Source organism: Microchirus variegatus (assembly GCF_963457635.1).
Source record: "Microchirus variegatus genome assembly, chromosome: 14".
Classification (NCBI taxonomy): domain Eukaryota; kingdom Metazoa; phylum Chordata; class Actinopteri; order Pleuronectiformes; family Soleidae; genus Microchirus; species Microchirus variegatus.
In genome coordinates this window covers 20,242,345-20,263,167 of record NC_139815.1, presented here as the reverse complement: position 1 = coordinate 20,263,167, position 20,823 = coordinate 20,242,345, and the positions used below count along the sequence as shown (strand labels likewise).

The window sequence follows — 20,823 nt, the reverse complement described above, 5'->3', positions numbered from 1 at the left end:
GGTGGATTTTCTTTTGTTTAACAAATTAGATGGACTTCCTCAGTCATATTGTATATGATGCCATTACCACAGAGCACTTTAACAACCCTCCTTGCCCTTTCCGCGCCTCCGCACCGGTGTATGTGGAAGAGAGTCTTAAATCAAGCACCTTTGTGAGCACTACAGTGTTTGCTTCTCTACTTCAAGACTGACTAACAGTGCTACAGACAACAAAGCCGCATGTGTGTGGGAATCTGTGTGTGTGTCCTTGTCTGTGTAGCTGATGTATATTCCCAGTAATTGGCCTCATCGAGCAGAACTGCCAATGCTGTCAGAAAGAAGTGATGACAGGGACGAGAACAAGGCCGCACAGTATTGGGAGTTCAAAGAAGCACACACAAGTCTGCACTCACACGTCGTCAGAAAAAGATGATCCTTTTAAGGCCAATAACACATCAGTGTAAAGCCATGAAGATTCACTTACAGCCCTGAAGTTCCTCTTTCTATTTCATTTAGACTTTTATTTAATTTTCCTTCTCAATGAAAATCTGATCTTGTTAATCCTTGTGAAAATGTGGATGTGTGAGTACAGGAGTAAACTGTCGGAGTCTGACTCGCACAGACAGACATGGCTGCCGATGCATTACTTTCCGATAATATAATAAGAGGAACAATCTGTGAAGATCTGTGGCTAAATCTCAGAGAATGATCTCATCAGCTGCTATAACACAAAACTGGAACTAGGAAGGCCGGCACAATCTGCAGCATTACTTTAACAGAAAAATCGACTGAAAGGACAAATTGCTTTGACAGATTTTTCACTTATGTAATAGCAATGGCAGTGTCAACGGCAGACTTACATCATCAGACGCATTCAAACAGTGATAATCTGTTAGGAATACATGTCTGGTGGCTCCAGTCTGAAGGAATCATGAGACAGTTGGTCTTTTTTAATGTGTCAATATTTGACAGCTGAGTGAAAACATGGTGTTTACATCCAGTATCAGGTGGTGAGGTGGTGAGGACTGGTGCTTTACAGCAAGAAGGTTCAAATGTGTGGGTTTTCTGTAGGTGATCCAGCCTTCTACAGTCGAAATAATGCAGATTGGGGTGAGGGTTAATTGGAGACACTAAACTGACCATATGTGTGAACGTGTGGTGTGAATGGTTGATTGTTTCTCTTTATTGCCCCCTTTAGGAAATAAATGTTGTGCCACAGCATATCTGTATATATATATCACAGTTAATAAACAAGTAGATAAAAGCTCCTTAAGACAAGACATTTGTCTGACTACTCATGTTTCTTGCTTCATAAGACCCAGTTGGCACAATTTTAATCTTAATAAAAAATACTACACTATAATACCAATAATACAAAATCTGTTTTTGTTTGTGTTTTTAGTAATTGTTGGTTTGGTGTGTTCATTGTTACTTTGGTACTAACACGCACAGACAAACGTTCCTGGAATTTATATATAAATTCCAGGAACGTTTGCAATTTGATATCTATATATTATATAGATATCAAATTGCACCAGATCAGTTTCATGCACTTGCTAAAAACATGTTTTAAGGGGCAAATGTCACCTTGAACTTTGGCTTCCCAAATCTAAGAAATTAATCTCTGGGTCTAACTTTGAATAGTTGTGCCAAATTTGAAAGGATTCTCAAGGCTTTCTTATGAACATATGGCCAAAGTTTTTGCGAGATCCGAGCACCATTTGATTACTATAATCTAATAAATTCATCCTTGCCTTTACAGCTAGATGACCCGGGTTCGCAACAAGATCTTTTCTGCATGGAGTTTGCATGTTTGTACTCCTGTGTGTGCGTGGGTTTTTTTCCAATTTTCCTCCCACAGTCCAAAAACATGAGATTTGGGAACTGGTCAATCTACATTGACTGTAGGTGTGAGTGTGAGAGTGAATGGTTGTTTTTCTATATGTGGCCCTGTGATGGACTGTGTGTCCTGGCCAGGGTGTAACCCCGCCTTTCGCCCTATGTCAGCCGCAACCCTCATGTGGAGGATAAAGCGGTAAAAGATGAGTGAGTGAGTTACTCCGGCTTCTTCCCACAGTCCAAAAACATGACAATTTGACACTCTACAGTGACTGTAGGTGTGGATGTGAGAGTGAATGTCTCTCTTGATCGTCGCTGAATGTTGGCCCTGTGATGGACTGGCGTCCTGTCCAGCATAAACGCTGCCTTTCACCCTATGACAGTTGGTATTTGCTCGAGCCAGTGTGGAGGATAAAGCGGTAGACAATGAGTGTTCAGGAGAACGGGATGCAGGGAGAAACCTACAAGCCAAAAAACTGTTTACATCCTCATGAGAGAGACCAAAACTAATGTGCTTTTCAAAAATATTTACTTTTACTACAGATTTAGCAAAGGTGGGCCATTCCCTGCAGTAGAACACAGTGGTGTACATCACACGTTATTATTGATCCAGCGGAAACAGCACTTTCTGCTGAAATCCCTCATTCTCACCTGCTGCACGCAGTTCAAGACGAGCAAGAAACTTCAACTGGAAGTCTACAGATCATCACCTGAGAGGGATAATTCTGTCTGAATGTACAGGGATAAACACAACAGGGGTAGACCCACGGTGGAAGAGCATGTGTTTGTGTGTGTGCTGGGTCTTTGAGCCACCACGTGTATGAGTTCAGACGTGTTGCTCTGTGCACGGAGAGGTCCTGACCCTTTGTTAAGACCGCGTCTTCAAAACCTCAGAAGGATTAAAGAGCCAGAAACACAGACTGAGAATGCTTTCAGCTCCAGCGGACACTAATCCTCCTCATTCTCTCCCCGATAGATGAGGGCCAGTGGAGAGACGGCCAAGCGAAAGACGGACACACTACAGATGATTCACATGCTGCACATGCTCGGATTTTGTGGCATGTGTGTGTGTGTGTGTGAGTGTTACCCAGCTTGGAGTGTCCAAAGCAGAAGACACAGCCATCTGCTCCATTCACCACCGACTGAATCACCTCGGCAACCGTTCCCGCACACACTTCCGCCTAGCAACAGGCATAGAGCGAGCGAGGGAGAAGAGCAGAGGGGTGTAGGAAGATGGTTAATAAACGGCTGCACATGGTCCATGTGAAAACTTCTGCTGTGTTAATATTTATTATACTATATTAGGGCAATTTCATTGATTTTCATTTTTGATTGAACTGTTGTCATGTTGAGCCACACATTTAACTTTAAAACAATCTGGGAATTCATAGAAAGCTTTTGGATTTTTTAAACTTTAATCAAATCCTGTAGCCTTATATTTACACCAGATACAAAAAAAATCACTAAACTGGAGTCTGCAACACATAAGTGAAAATTAAAGGTGCTATATGTAAGAATGTGGCCAAAAACAGTAACTACATTCAAATTCAAAATACCAAGGTCTTTTGGTCTTTTTTTTCCTGACGTAACTGGCAACCCATGGTTGCTCAGCAGCTGAGACTGCAATGATTGGTAGACGGCGGTAGGTGGCGCCACATGCCAAAACATAAACATGATTTGCAGTCTGCAAATATCTTTTTTAATGCAAATATTTTGGCTGTACTGTTGTTGTTGGTGAGTTCAGTTTGTTATATGAACATTATTCCTGAGTCTGAGGATTTTATGGCCAGTTGCTTTAGATTTATTACATAATGCACCTTTAAAACTGATCAATTTCTGATTGGGAAGTTTTGTCTGCAAGTAAAAAAAAACTGGAAAATGGGGCTGAAATATAGGTGTAAACCAGGCCAAAAGGATGTGGACATGACATCACTTTAATGCTTTTAATGAACAACTTTATCAAAACCACATCCACCTCCTGAGTATCTTAAAGTCACAATGTTTATTCTCACCTGTGATGCATCAGGAGGGAACGCAGCATCAAACGTGAACATCTTTGGAGGCACCTGATTGGCTCCTGCCCTCTTCTGGGAAGCGGTGCCTGGTGTCTGATTGGCTGAAGGGTCCATGATAGTGATCTGTTTCTTCCTGGGATCCACTTTGAGGAAGGAGCTGGACTCTGCTGCGTCCGAGTGAGACACTGGACACACGCGTACCATCACCTTCACCTGAAGGTAAGAGGGCAGATCGTTTGATTTCAGAAACTGGTGACGTTAAGCAACAAGCACAGGGACATTGGAGTATGAACCTGACCCACGCACAAGTATCTGTAATACACTGTTCCTAAAAGCCAAGTCTTAAAGGTCTCATATTATACCCTATGTTAACGTAGTTCCCTGGTGTCCTAATGAACATGTCTGTGACATGCTTTGGTCAAAACACCTTAAGGATGAAGCACCATAGCAGTTCAATCCCCGTGCCAAAACAGCCCTGTTCAGAACGCTCAGTTTTGAGTGCCTGTCTCTTTAAATGCAAATGAGACACAGGAAACTACGTCAGCGTCACTGAGGCTCCGACAGCTAACAGCAGTTAGCATTTGGAAAAGCCATCATTTGCCGACTCTAGCCGGCACTCTCACGTTTTTTAGGGACAAAGCGGAGCTCACATGGCCTCCAGAGTCTCAAATATAAGTGATGATTAAAAAGTTGATTTTGCATAATATGTCCCCTTTAACATGGTTACTGCTTCTTTACCCCCATGTTACAAACACGTGCAGTGTAAATGATGGTCAATAAACCAAAACAGGTCTTTGGTGTTACATGGGGGCTTTTCTGTGTTATCCTGCATGTGAGAACACACACATGTCCTCAAAAGTCAAGGGTAATTATCTGGCACTTGTCTTATAGATAATGACTGATGCTCCGAGTGAGCTCACAGCAGGAAAAGCTCCAGATAACTCAAACCCACAGCGAATGAGTGATTGAGCAAAGGGTTCTTCCCTAATGCATAATGTGTTTAAACCAGGATGTTCCCAACATTCTACTGCTTTTGTGAAACCAAACAATCCATCGCTGCTTATTGACGTGTGTAAACGACGCACGCCAGAAAATGCCTGGATCCAATTTTGCAAACATTTTCCAGAGCTGGTGTTATTGATGATTTATTTAAGTGTTAAACGCCACACGAGAGAGAGCGCCAACTATTTCTCTGAGCATTGACTTTTTTGGGACCCATTTCACATTAGTGGCAGAATTGAGTGCTGTTGATTATTTTGTTAGGGTGGTGACCTTTCCAGGGCATATTCAGTCTCTCATGGCCCTTAAAGGATAAGTGGTATGGGATGGATGTATGGATGGATGGATGGATGAATAGAAGCTGTTTCAACTTAAAGTATTTGCACTTCAGCTGCGGCAAAACTCCCCAAGAGCCACAACATGCAGGTTTTTACATCTCATACAAGCATATACATGCTTTCCCTTTCTCGCCACCTTATTCACCTAAAGTGCTTTTCCCTCCTACCTTTACTCATCATCACTCTTTGGTTATCTCTTTCTCCACTGATCCTAAATCCCTTTCTTTCCTCCCCTTTACCACCCTCCCTGCCTTTGGCTCACCGCTGCACATCAAAAAGCCTGAAAACGCAGGAATCCCTCCTCAGCCGTCTCTCCTCCTCTTGCGATTCCTTTCTTCCCACTCCTGTCACAAAGTGTTAGCAGCCGCAATTTACCGCCTGACAGCTGCTGTTGTTCTCTTTCATATCGCAGGGAAGTGAAATGCTGAATCATCAAACCTGAGCACATTCCAGAACATTCTAACATATAAACAACCCCTTAATGTTGTGTTGAAATTTGAAGTTTGATTTTTTTTTTCCCCTCTTGTAGTTTATCATTCCTGTCTTTCTTCAGCTTTAGCTCGTGTGGGTGAATTTATAGTTGCGTCTCGTGCTGGTTTGATCTCTCAATGCCTGTGTCACTGATTCAGCCCATTTGTCTTTCTCTTTTCATGTTTGCCACTAAATCTCTCTTCCTGTTACATGCCACAACATCACCCAGAAGATTTAGACCAGGCTTTCCTGCTCCCCATCTGACGACGTGCAGAAAGGCTTTGGTCCAGCACATGATTGGCACAGGTTGTCAGCTACTGTGAGTGTTTTATGGTTCAGTCTTAAGTTTATGCGGCCTGATCATCAAATGTAGTTGATATTTACAGTGGGACGTTGGATGCTTTCTGATGTGTATGTGAACAGTCATAAAGTATCCAAGCATGTTAAAGATTTGCTCGCTGTCATGCTCAAAGCCCAGGTCTAAGGGAGGTTAGTGAGGAGACAGGTATGACAGCCAATCGTTTCATTCATTCAAACACCACAGATGCTATGTGATGTTTGTGCTTGTTGTCTGGACATAATCAGGAATTCCATTATGCTTCAGTGATCTAATCATCACTTCTTCAGGGACAGGGAAAATGCAAAAAGTAAATGAAAGATATTTTTATCTTTCAATTGAAATTTTTTTACATATCAATTCATACCACAGTTCTATGCCCGGATCATTCCCGGAAACAATAGAAGCGACAAAAACAAGGCAAGATTCAGGCCAGTAAGTTATTTGGGGCAGACAAGGAGACTGAATTTATGCTCTGTGACCTTAAAGAATGATATTTGTATATTAACCCTTAGAACACAGAGCATTTTGGCTTCTTTTTTCCATTGCTATGTTTAAACGTACAGTATAAGAGTCTATAACAATATCCTTATATCCTTTTTTAAAAACACAACCTATCTGATAAAAAACAACTATATCAACACACCTGAGCAAAAAGTACACAAAATGTTTAAAAAAAAAATATACATCACAGTTCAAAGTTCCCTTAGCTCGTTTTTATGAACAAAAAACTGAAAAAAACAGTCTATTTTGTGACTTCTGCACAATTATTGCTACTTTAGATCACTGCTAAAAATGTTATATAAAATAATTCATAACTTGACAAAACGCATAAGATTTTAAGCCTTAATATGTGACCTATAAACAGAGTGTGTATTATTTAGAGCTGAAACAATTTAGCGATCAGTCGGTTATTAATCGATCGTCAACTATTTTGATAATCGGTTAATCGGTTTGAAGCTTTTTTCATTACAAGAACGTTTTTTATTTTTTTATTTTTTTTATTTTATGAATTATAAATGACATGTATCAGTAGTGGCTGTGGCTGTGTGTACCTGCTGAGGATCATACTGTAAGGAAAAGTCTGTCAAAAATCGTTTTTTACAAGGTAGAAATTTATATCATCAGGGCACAAAGGAGCAGGTGAGATAAAAAGACGACTGTTTTTATGTGGCTCCTATGAGAGAAAGAGAGAGTGAGAGGGAGCCATCTTTTGTCTGTTTGTGCTTGTTAGAACGGATGAATCATTGTCAGAAGTGTGGTTCTAGGCTGCTCTTCCACTTAAACACCACCCTGGGATTAACAACTGCACAGTAATCCCAGAATACACCAAACCCACCACCTCACTCGCTGAATATGATGAGACTGCAGGTGATTTTATGCGACGTATTTATTCATTTAAGGATCCATTAGCTGTGACCGAGGATATGAGCAGAGCAGTCAAAGTTGCTCACTGTGTCAGTTTTCAAGTTATTTGATAATGATTTTATTGTTTGGAGGCAAAGCCAACGATGACAAGAGCAGGGTCATGTCAAAATGGAACAAATTAAGGACAATGTGAAAGCTTAAAAGCCTCCTGATTACTAATGTACTGACAACTGAAGAGTGCACAAGGCCAAATAAGAGTCTGATCATTAAACTGTGCTGCTGCTTCTGTCCCTTCTTACTCTCACTCACTCACTTTGTCTCTATCACACGCCACAGACTTTCCTTTGGTTGCATTATTTAATGGTTATGAGCCATTTCCATGAGACAATTCAACACAGTGAGTGCGTGAGTGAGTGCGTTAAAGTCTATAAAAGTATTTTCATTGATAAGGACGTGAGGTAAATGGAGATTCCACCTGAACACAGTAAAGCTGTAACCTTTATGACCCGAGAAATCGGAGATACTAAGCCTTAGTGTCAGGTCAAGGGTTTGTGTTGAAAAGAAATGCAATAGCGCTACACACACACACACACACACATGCACACACACATATGATTTATGCCCTCTCCTGACCCCAATAAAAGAGCCCATCACATCAGTGAGAGAGAGCCTGCAGGGAAGAATTTCAACATTGCTCGTTTTACAAGGCGTAACTCATAAAGGCTTCTCTCCCCCTGAGAGCTTATTTCTTCCTCGTGTAAGGTAAGAGGGTTTGTGTGTGTGTGTGTGTTTGTGTGTGATTAAGTATAATGCTGTAATGATACTTCACTTCTTGTCTGTTTTCCTGTGAATAAGCAAGACTCATACAGTGGGCCTTTTACCTCAATTACCTTTTCTTTTTCTTTTTTTTTTAATATAAGCTATCAAAACACTGTGGCGATGACAACCAAACAAACTGATGGAAAAGATGTCGTACAATGGAAACCCACATCGCTGACCTACATTTAAATCAAAAAATAGATCTGGGCTTTTGTCAGATTCGCTTGAAAATACAAGCGATTGTGATGTTGTTGTGTAAACTGCAGAACTCACTTATCTGCTGTGGAACGACTCATTCCTGGACGTCATTAACGTTGATAATTGACATTTCAGAAAAAGAGTTTTTGTTTCTGGAACGAGTCCGACCAAGTGTGACCATAAAACATTTTAGTCAGAGCAAAAGATACAGAACAAGGAAAGCAGACAGAGGTGCATCGTCATGTAAATTATTATTACTCTAATGGTGCATTCACACCAGAAGTGAACTAAAATGTTTAGTTTTTTTACCTGATTGGAATTATATACAAATTCAACCTAAGCAGCGAGTCGATGCCAGGTGATGCAAATCAAGTCAAACCAACTAAATTTGCATTCACATGCTCGACTGAAAATATCTGCTCTCGTGCAAGTGTCTGTGAAAGCAAATCGCATTCGAGATTAGAATAGAAGCTCCTCCGAGTATTTGTAATATTCTTAATTAGTTGATCTTAATTTTCCTGCAGTATTTGTCTTGTGTGAACGTATGTAGTGTTTACAGTTTGTGAGCAAACTCCTCCAATCAGAAACGTCACTGTTATACATGAGGATTGTGCTAAGTGTATAGTAATTCTCCTTGACATTGTGGATAAAATGTGTTTTTTCTACTAATGTAGGCTCTACACGTCTGCTTTCTATGACAGATGCTGAAGAAAAGAGGCACTGACTCTTTTCTGCTGAGAAACTTTCTTGGCCATTAGTTCCTGTTCACTCAGGTTCCATGAAGTCTTTGAGCCAATTTAAGTCAAGGAATCCCGGCTAAACAGCAACAAACAAAGGTGAGCGGACACAGGGTTGTTCGATAGACCCTCGCAGCGGTGCTTCATTACTATTGGCTGGAAAATCAATGAGACTGAGACTGAGGTCTAATTGGTTCCCAAAGACTGCAGGAACACACATCTGTGCAACCATATGTACAGAGAGATGGGTAAAATAAATACCATAAGGGAATAGTCAGCTCTGACTTTGGAGAATCAATTCTAGATGTAAGTATTTATTCATTCCAGCAGTGTGGTGTTAGTGTTTGTGTTTTATTCCACAACAGATGAGTCACTAAAGAACCTAAAAGAACTTGCATGTATTGTCTTGGTTTGACCAGAGCCTTTCTGTGTGGAGTTAACACCGTGAGCAATGTTTTTAGTAGCATAAGCACATGCAGATTTTGACGCTTTTCCACTATAGTTGAAGCACAGCTCGATTCTACATGGTTTGGGTTGTATTCCATTACTATAGCACCTACTATAGCACTGCCTCAATGAGGGCAGAGTGGTCACGAAACTGCCGCAATGTAGTTTTATGTCAGTGTGACTGTGACTTTGTCTGAATCCTGTTCATTCATATCCAACTGCATCGCAGGTCGATAAAATCCAATAATAAATAACTGCATCATCAGTATGAGGGGAAAATAGTTGAGTGCAATAAATGCAGAGGTTTACTTGTGTTTATGAGATATCATAAAATAACAGATATGTTTTGATGGGGTGGTGATTCAACTGTTTGATTAATCTGGAGCCCACCTGCAACCAGACAAAGCTACACCGAGGCAGTGTCATTCACTCACTCACTCATTCATATGATGCACACACACACACACACACACACACACACACACAGATGCATGTGAAAAATGCACTTGTTTACTCAAGACACAGACGCACAGCTTGTGGCCGGAGAGGGATCGTAGCTGCTATTAAAAAATTGATTAGCTGTCATAACATCATTTTCCCCCCAAGGTCACGTCGCAATCTGTGTGTGCATGAGTTTTTGTGTGTGTGTGTGTGTGTGTGTGTGTGTGTGTGTGTGTGTGTGTGTGTGTGTGTGTGTGTGTGTGTGTGTGTGTGTGTGTGTGTGTGTGTGTGTGTGTGTGTGTGTGTGTGTGTGTGTGTGTGTGTGTGTGCGCGCAAAATGCTGAGTGTAAATGATAAAAGACATGGAGGGAAAAAAAGCTCCCACTTTTTCATTGTCATTCAGGGAGGGTTTAGGAATAAAGGGATGGTTCCATGACATGGAAGACAAATCCTGGGTTGCTGTGAATAAACGGCAGATTCATGTGGAACAGATATTTTGGTTGTGTTTTTTTTTATATGTGGTTTAAACTGCATTAACAGTAGCATCTCTGATTACATACTGGTTTATTAACCATTACAGGAACAGTATTTTGTAATGATCAACAATGCTGTTAATTTAAGGCAGCTGCTGTATATGAATTCATCAGTTAAATATGATTAAATATAAATATGAGTTTTCCCCAAAATAAGGTTTAAAAAAAATGCCAGCTCTAATCTGTATTCTGGTGTAATCGAATGGTAAAATTTATCTTGTAGCTATCCACTGTCCCCTTTAAATTACATATAACAAATACATACACAAATAAATAAATAATTAGCATTACAGCCTTTTCTATGTAAAATAATGTTAGTTATATGCCCGCTAATGAAATTATCTCTAAAAAACCACTCACTCACACGCTCTGAAAGACACACTCGTATCAAATGCATCTTAAATGGTCGATATTTCAGCATAAGTAGTTCTTAAAGTGAAGTAAAAGATAGAGCGTAGATCTGCAGTGTGTTCTGATGGAAGACTCCCTGCTGACTGGGTTGATTAAAGCGAGGCAGAGCTCACCAACAGATGCACATGACACTCAGACAGATGTGGTGAGGGAAACTATTTAATTTGACATCACTAAAGGCAGCTCGGCAGAACTGCCATCATCATCATCATCATCGTCATCGTCATCTATCTCTCTTTTGCTGACCTGTGCAGGTGATTTCCCCTGGCTTAACATGTGACGTTTCAATCTGTCTTCTGCCGTATTAACATCAGCCACAACACTAACCCCACCACCCCCCCCCGTCCTCCATCCTCCATCCTCCATGCAGACAAACCCATGTATTCTGCAGGCTGTATTGTACACACTTGCACCAGGGGCTTCACTCCTTACATGATATCTTTCATGCTTCTCTATAATCCTATGAATTTCTGAGTGTGACTGTGTGCAAAAGCGATTCCAGCGGGGAACCGACCCCCACTGCAGGTGACATTTTTACTGGAGAAATGTCACCACGGCCATTTTCCTCCGTCTGCATGTGTGTGTGTGTGTGTGCATGAGAGTGCGCTTGATTAGGTCCTGGCAAGCTTCGACTGACTTAACAGCACAGAGCTGTGAAGTCCAAATACCAGAATATCTCTGTGCCTTGGGGCCATTTTCTCCTCTGTTTTCTTCTGACACATCAGCACCGACTGACTTGGCAACAAACATATAATATATAAGACAAGTTATACTGGGAATTTAGAAATTAGGAAGATGGGAATTTACAGCCAGTCGGTGGAGACTTTATTAAGAAGCCATGATGAATCTGTATAAACATTACAGCAAAACAGTGTAGTGGTTGTTTGCCTCCATTGACCAATGCAGTTTCAGTCAAAATTATTTTCCAGACGTAAAAGGACGTTAAAGGGCCACTTCACCCAAGATATATACAAATTATACTAATTTCCAGAGATAAATGTGTTATTTGATCATCAGACAGTGGATCTGAGAAACAGGTCTCATTAACCACAACAACAGAGGACTTAGGGATTGAAATAAATAAATAAAATTGGCAAATAAGTTGATGTTCAAAGGCACTTCCTTCAAAGAAAAAAAAAAGAGGGGGGGTTTGAGTAAAAGATATGAAAAAGCAAGTTTATTCTTCATTTGACTAAGTGGGAAAAAATGGGTGAAACCGCCCTTTAATGTTCAAGGGGCCAAAAACATGTTTTGTGAGGCCACAGTGACTTTGACCTTTGGCCTCTAAAATCTTCACTCAGCATCCAAATGAACATTTAAAGAGATTCTCTTGAGGCATTCTTGAGATAACACATTCAATAGGCAAACAAATGGCTTAACCCTTGAAACCTAAAGTGTAGTGATTTATTTAAGAAAAATAAAAAAGGACAACCTGAAAATCTAAGGCCTGTGACCACTGGATGTCATCAGGTGTAAACGGAACAAGCCTTTAATGTTGAAATAAAGTGAAATGTTTTTCAGATTTGTCACAGGTGATTAATGGCAGCAGGACGACAGGGAGTCAGAGTTGGCATGTAGTTAAATAACACGTTGATCAAAGCTCCACGGTAACACACATCACAGTGGAGTGTATATATATATATATATATATATATATATATATGGCGGCTGTGGAAGAGGACGGTGTCTGACAGTCGTAATTAAACGGCAGCCGTCGCAGACATTTACGCAGCGGGTCGGATCAGACGAGATCACAGAGGATCACAGGGGCTTTTAACGGAAGCCAGACAAGAAAAAAACAGGACCAGAGCTGGAGAACGTGAACACAGTTTTAGTGAATATGCAGTCGTTCCTAATATTTGCAGTGGATTTTTCGGCTCGTAATATAATACTAAAATATATTTGGCTGCCACGGATGTGAGTGTGAACTGGTCTCCCTGACAACTGACTGGACATCTGTCACCTCCATATGGACAGACACGGAAACAGAGTCTCAAAGGAGGAACAAAAAAACCCCAAATGGATTTAAAAAATGAATGAAAAACTGCACAAAATCACAATTTAAATGTTCAACACTGACAGTAAAAGTAGCTTCAAGATTTCAAGAACTGGAAAATGAACATGTCTTACTGTATGTGAGGGCAGAATTTAATTTAGTTTTCTTCAAAATGGCAGGAATGAAGGTGTCTCTTTGTTCAGGGCTGCAACAATGACGCAATTAATAACCAGCTACTAAATGTATCACCATCAATTTTTATAGTGTGTTTGTGGGTAATCTGGAAAATAATCAGCAGATTACGTGATAATGAAATGGATTATGAGTAATTGCCTTTAACATTGACGTGACTTTAACATTTTATTTTACTTTATTTACTCTATCATGTAGAAATATCCCATTTTCAGTTTTTTGCTATTTCATCAACACATTGTGATGAAAGAAAAATGGGAAAGAAAATGTTGAGATTGTTGAAACCAGATGAAGCAGATTCATCTCATCATTCTCGTCTGTCGTGGTCTGTTGTCAGCTTCCTCTTCACGTTCAGTGCCTATATCTTAATATACTGCACGTCTGTCTGTCCTGGATGACGGATCCATCCTCATTTTCCCCTGTAAAAGGGTTTTTGTGGAGATTTTTCTCACTCGAGGGCATATGCTGTGTTTGTGATGTCGGGCTATATAAATAAAAGTGAACTGACTTGACTTGACTGCAGATCGTCGATTTTCGTCTCCTCTGGTTGAGACATTTTTGAAAGAGGTACTGAGGCTTTTTTAGGTCTGGTTTTGTTTCTATTTCCAAAGCTTAGCGGCTAAAGTTCTCTTTGTGGTGAACTGTGTTATTGACTGGGTGGATGGTGAATGGCAACAGACCAAAACTACAAAATGTAAATAGACTGAATGTGCGGCTTCGAATGAAAATATATTTTGTGAATATATTAGCTGCACCATTGTTTGGTTCAATTTAAACAAAGCTGGAAGTCATTTGAAAAGGCTCATTCGATAGATAGATAGATAGATAGATAGATAGATAGATAGATAGATAGATAGATAGATAGATAGATAGATAGATAGATAGATAGATAGATAGATAGATAGATAGATAGATAGATAGATAGATCTTCTTTGCTCAGATGCAATATGTAGCAGAACAACCTTGTTTCAGGCTCTCAAAACTCTTTTTCATAAACATTTTCTGAAAGGTCAGTGGACATAATGAATGATGGCGACTGTATTTCTGGCACCAGTGCCGTTGGAAAAATGGGCAGTGACTGATCTGCGCTCTGTCGTCTCACAAAGAGACGCAGTATGCAAAGCCAACTGTGAAGCACTCTCTTCATTTCATACTGTATGAACAGCTGTGTGCACACGCAGAGGAAAACACATCACCACATGTGCGGGGCTCCTTTTCTAGTACAGGACACTGCTGTTTTGATTTTGTTATCTATTCTAATTCACTTTACACACACACACACACTCTCTCGCACACACACACTCTGTGGAGGAGGGGGCACTAAAAACTCATTACATGGACGATCAATATTGCACACACTTGAGAAGCATGACTCCCCCCACATCCACAATACACACATGTTTCATCAACCAGTCACCAGGGTGACAGATGACTTTTGTCAGCCTGAAATGTGTTACCATGGAAACCATTAGGCTACATTTCACTATGGTACAGCAGGGGCGACACACGCACACACACACACATACCGATAGACAAACTGCACAAGGTCATGGTACTTTTGTAGAACTGAGCCAAGTAGATTTGTTTGTTACTGTAGTTTATTTATAATATATTCAGCCGTTTAAACCTTAAAATGCACTTCAATTGCTGCTCCCATCAAAAAGATGAATGTGTGTAACTGAGCTGTCAGTCATGTCCTACTGTTTAGTAAAACAAAACAAAAAATTTCCATTTGCAACAGTGTGGCAAACGTAACAGTGGGTAATATTAAGGAGTTTTTTTTTTTTGGCAGCATGCTTTTTGAATTTTGCACCTGAATCTTTTTGCAGGTGAGAATTGTGTAACTGAAGGTAGGGATATGCAACACATTTGTGCCATTATTAATCAATAATTCCAATTCCAATGACCTTGCAGCATCATATAAATTGAGTGATCTGAGAGAGACTCAGATCACTCAAAACGAGACTCATCTCTTCTGGACTCTGTTTCAAACTTTGTGGTTATTTGGTCGTTGATAAGAGACTTGGACTAATCACGCTTCTTAACAGAACCAACCTGTTAACTGTCATTATATCTGATCCATAAAAACACACATGCTCTTATACTGACGTGCTTCACTTTTACAAATTTCAATTCACTGCGGCCAACAATAATAAAAAAAAACTAAAGCCTGTAAGAGATGAAAAGAATGAATGAAATGAAAGAATGACAGAATGAAAACAAAACAGTAAAAAAAAATAATGTATTCCACATTCATTGTACATAGCAATACACTGAAGCCATACATTGAGTGCACAAGCTGTTAGTTTTTCCCTTCATTGACTTTCAAAATAAAAGTATTGCTGGTAATGTTACCACCTGCTGCTCACCCACGTCTAGTTCATTTCCACCTGTGCTCGAACTCATGAATTCATGTATATTTTTTCACCTTTTTCACCTTTTTGTGCAGTTACCAGTCCCCACTGCAGGACTCTGACTCACAGGTCACTTCAGAGACAGATGGCGCTCCTATTGGCTATTCTACCAAGCAGCTGCACAAACCAGTGCCTTCAGTGGAAAGGTCAGCAGTCAACTGAGTGTTTTTATTCATTTTCTTAAACAAATCTTGACAACTATATATTTAATGCTGAGCTGAAGTGAAAAAAAAAGTCATCAAATAATCAAAAATCTGTTTTCATCAGGGTGTGTAAGCTACAGCAAATGTTACATAGTGTTCTTTAAGGCTGACTTTATAGATTTACTGTACGTTTAAGTAAAAAAAAAAAAACATGTTTATATTACCTTTCCAAGGCCAGGTGTATCTTTAATCTTATTGACAGCACGGAGGAGACAAGGTGGAGCTGGGGGTGGGGCCATCACCAGGGCAGAGCTGAAGTTGGTGGGGAACAGAGGTGGATCGCAGGATGACGATGAGCTCACTGGAGCCGTGGCCGCAGCAGCCTTCTGCTTCTTCTTCTTTGAGGCTAAGTTTAACTTTTGTGCAGCTCTGAAAAAGCAAGAGGAGAGAGGGAGGAAACGTTTCGAATCAATTATGTTAATGTCACACTTTGTCACTTTATAAACAACATCGTGAGCAATAAACAGTTTCAATGGATAAACATTAGGATGAGGAAGCACAGGACAAATGGTGGCACATGTGTATCACCACATACGTCCATAATTACATCCTTAAAGTTTACCACAGCACAACCAGGGTAAATATGCTAATTTCAGAATAGAAATGATTATATGCCCTTCAGCACATGCACACACACACACACGTGTACACACACTGCTGTTTGCATATGTACCAACATCTGGATTGGGAGTGGCTCATTTGCTTTCTTGCTGCTTGATTCCCCACAGCGTTTGGTTTAAAAGGAGATAGAAACACATTTGATTGAAATACACTCCACATATTCTGCACTCAGAACTCTGTCCTCCTTTTCTACTTTTAACTTCTGTGTCTCTATCTCGTGTCTTTTCTCACCTTAAAGAATGCAACAGGTTCTTTGTCTTTGCCTCTTTCAGTAACTCACATCATTTTTCGTGGCTCACTTTTTCTCTCCACTGTTCCTAAGTCTTTTTTCCCCACAGTGCAGAAATGTTTGATTTAGCTGCACAGCAGACTTCAACCTACATAAATGATCTATAGTAAAGAGTTATTATAGAGCTCTACGTTTTTCTGCGATGACAACCACAGACTGTATAATAACTGACCTGCCAACCAGGAAATAAGAATATATTGAATGGCCACTAGGTGCAAAAATAACTCAGTTTGAATCGAAGTCTATGGGGAAATGAGTCACTTCCCAATTGATTTATAACATCAGCAGACATTTTCCTGAGGAGTTAATGTTCTCAACCTAGATTCACCTCTTCCTCAATAGAACGTGATGTCAGTCTTGTAAATGATGTTCCACGTTTAGAGGAAAATAGATGATAAAGCACGGCACATACAAGAGACCACCAGTGTCACTGACAGTTTATATCATCCGACATCCAACAGGAGCCTGGTTGCAGGTGATATCTGTAAACAAGGCTCCAAAATTGCAGTTCAGACACCACAACTGATACAGGAGTGGTATTAAAGTGATGTTCTGGAATTTGTTTCTTAACAACATTTGTTTTCTTTTTTCTTTTTTTTTTGTAATCCTACTGCAAGGATGAGAACTTACAGATTACAGACAAAATTATAAGAACAAATTGCAGCCTTTGCAATTCACTTATTGTCTTTTTTCAAATTAGGATTTAGATTTTGTCCTCTCTACTCTTTACTCTAAACCACAAACCACCCAACCATTTCATTTAGACCACACGCGAATGATTGGCTGACGTACCTGTGTGTCACAAATCGACCTGTCTGCCTGCACACTCTCTGCCCGTGCTGATGAGGCATGAAGGCTGAACACGGGGTGGATGCATAGATTGCATTCTTTCCACAATGGAGCCTGCTTTTCAATTCCCTATCTATCTATCTATCTATCTATCTATCTATCTATCTATCTATCTATCTATCTATCTATCTATCCATCTATCCATCTATCCATCTATCTATCTATCTATCTATCTATCTATCTATCTATCTATCTATCTATCTATCTATCTACCTACCTACCTACCTACCTACCTACCTACCTACCTACCTACCTACCTTTCTCTATATATCTATATTTATATCTACCTTCCTTCCTTCCGTCCTACCCACTTCTGTCCTTCCTTCCTACCTTTTTCTATATATCTATCTCCTGACCTACCTACCTACCTACCTACCTACCTACCTACCTACCTACCTACCTACCTACCTACCTACCTACCTACCTACCTACCTACCTACCTACCTACCTACCTACCTACCTACCTACCTTCCTTCCTTCCTTCCTTCCTTCCTTCCTTCCTTCCTTCCTTCCATCCATCCATCTACCTAATTACTATATTTTCCACACTTACTGACTCTTTTGCTTTAACGTTAATGAATTAATAAAAACCCTCTAAAACCTCAGTGGCAGGAATTCCTCCTCTGTTCCTCTGTTCAGCTTCAATCTATCCTCACATATATTTCTATGATTATCGATAGAGAGAGAGAGAGAGAGAGAGAGAGAGAGACACACACACACACAGAGAGAGAGGAGACCTTGCACCCCAACACACTCTCTGTCAAAGAGCCATATTCTCACACCATTGGCTTTCAATTAACTGCAGCAGGTTACAGAAATGAGAGCGAGGGGGGAGACTCAGAGAGAGAAAGGGGGAGAGAGTGGAAGAGAGATAAATAGAAGAGATGGGGGGGAGAGAGAGACGTGGACTCAGTGACCCATAGAACGACGAAGCGTTTCACCATTTGACTAGCTCTCCCAGGAGATTTGTGTGTGAAGGTGTGTGTAGGTTTGTGTGTTTGTGAGGGAACATAAAGCTGCTCTGACACACGACACACACACACACACACTGATGGGGTTTCCCACCGTGAACCAGCTCAGCTTACACATTTACCGCTGCAAAGGCCAACAAAGGCATTAACAGTCGTAATTACTTGTGAAATTAAAAGCTTAAAAAAACATTACAATCAAAACAAAAAAACATGTTCAAATTAAAATATCTACATAATATGGTAAAATGAGGATACACATGTAGCAGAATCTAAATACTGCTAATTGTTATGTGCATAAATGAACTGTATTTTAAAAAATAATTAGGGGATTCAGTGAGATTGATGTGTCTGAGCTAAAATCTACTGCTGTTTGTACAGGAGGAGACAGAGTCATGTTTGTGCAGTGTTTCCTTCATCTCTACTGGTTTTCTGGGGGATGATTTTGTGGGAGTTTAAACCAAGAGTGTGTTTGTTTTGATATGAATTGACACATAGTTCAAGGAGGAGTCAAACGCTGATATTTTGGCCAGGTTTTCGTGTTTCGGAGTAAAATGTTTGTACATCTTGAATTTTGGGAAGCATCTACTGTAGATGACACACAGATGACAAGGCACGCCAAGAAACAGTAAAGTGAAATTGATTGAGTCATTTAATCCAATTATTTGGCAACTTGACTGAACCAAAAAAAAAAATATAAGCACTTATTTCCACTCCAATATTTCTGTCAAAGATCCAGGATTTTCACAAATGTGTTAAAATCTATAGCAGTGAGCACTTCAGCTTTGCTAAAACAGGTGAGACACATTCATATTCTGATTAAATGGTGTGATTATTGTCCAGGTGTGGCACCGGTTAAACATTCTTTGATTGTTGGTGTTTTTGCTCTTATTTTAATACTTTAATACTTTTAATACTTATAGGCAAAAAGCAAACGGACAACAATTCATCCAAATGTCCTGTTTTTCCCTCATTATTATTAAGAATTCCACATTCTGTGGCACAGTTGTTGGTCTACACACACACACACACACACACACACACACACACACACACACACACACACACACACACACACACACACACACACACACACACACACGCTAATTGGTAGCATTTAATGACAAGTGGCCAGGGATTTGGTCAAGTGGATCTTTTCCAATCCAACACTGAAGTGAGTGGCACTTGTTATCCATCCATCCATCTTCTCCGTCTCTCCATCCATCCATCAGCTTTTTCTCTGACACCCCTTTCTTTTATTTACTCACTCCTCCATTACTACCATTCATGTCTCCACTCCTAAATCCCTCTCACTCTTTAAAGCCCTTATTTTTTTTCCACTGTATCCCCGCTCTCCCCATTATTTTCATCCTTTGTTGCCCTCCCTTTGCCTTCCTCTTCCTCTTCTTCTCCTCTGTCTACTATCCATCCATCCAGCCCTCCTCACACATATTGATCCTGTCACCCATCCCTTCATGTGTCTCCCTCTCGTTAAAAAGCAGCACGGGTCACAAATAGTTCAGCTAGTCACATGCTGTTGCTTTGTTTTCCTCATTCTTTCACACTCAACAAACACTTGACGTATACATACAAAGACTCACACACACACATACACACACTGTTTCCATGACTTCAGAGGACATAGCATTGACTTACATTCATTTCCTGGATTAGTACTAGTTAGTACGCTCTTAGAAATAAAAGTGCTAAGTAGAACCATATAAGGTTCTTCAGATTGTCCTCATAGGAGAACCCTTTTTAGCTCCAGGTCCACCTGGAACACTTTTGAAAACCATTTCTTTGGGAAAGGGTTTTTCAGAAGCAAATGGTTCCAGGTAGAACCTCAGCCCTTGTAGAAGAACCCTTTTGGAACCCTTATTTCTAAGAGTGTACTGACTAATTGACCCTAACCTTAACCTAACCCTAACTTTAATACCTTAAAATGTAGTCATTTATGTTATGGGGACTTAATTTTTGTCCCCATAATGTGACTGAATAATTAGATTTAGGTCCCCACAACATAAGGAATACACACACACACACACACACACACACACACACACACACACACACACACACACACACACACACACACACACACACACACACACACACACACGCACACACGCACGCATACACACAAAGCTGATTTATTGCTGGTGTCCATGGACTGGGTTGTTTTCCCTGTAGAAAATTACATCCTATTTAACAGGGAAGAGATTATAAAGACACTATGTGCATGTGTGTGTGTGTGTTTGTGGGGGTCAATGAGACTGGCATGGACAGGGGAGTGGCTTTAATGACACTATCTATGGACACGTACATGTGCTCACTTCCTACATCCTATTAAAAACGCCAC

At 40.2% G+C, this 20,823-nt stretch overlaps 1 protein-coding gene across 1 annotated transcript in view; it reads right to left on the bottom strand.

Annotated features, from left to right (window-relative positions):
* The window catches only part of kif26ba (kinesin family member 26Ba), a gene marked incomplete at both ends in the record, with an annotated part of 88,429 nt that overhangs the window by 20,536 nt on the left and 47,070 nt on the right, over window positions 1-20,823 (bottom strand). The window contains 3 exons of the mRNA XM_083900423.1: window positions 2,906-2,999; window positions 3,831-4,046; window positions 15,902-16,106. Coding sequence (XP_083756549.1) covers window positions 2,906-2,999; window positions 3,831-4,046; window positions 15,902-16,106 — 515 coding nt within the window. The remainder of the gene's footprint in view (window positions 1-2,905; window positions 3,000-3,830; window positions 4,047-15,901; window positions 16,107-20,823) is intronic.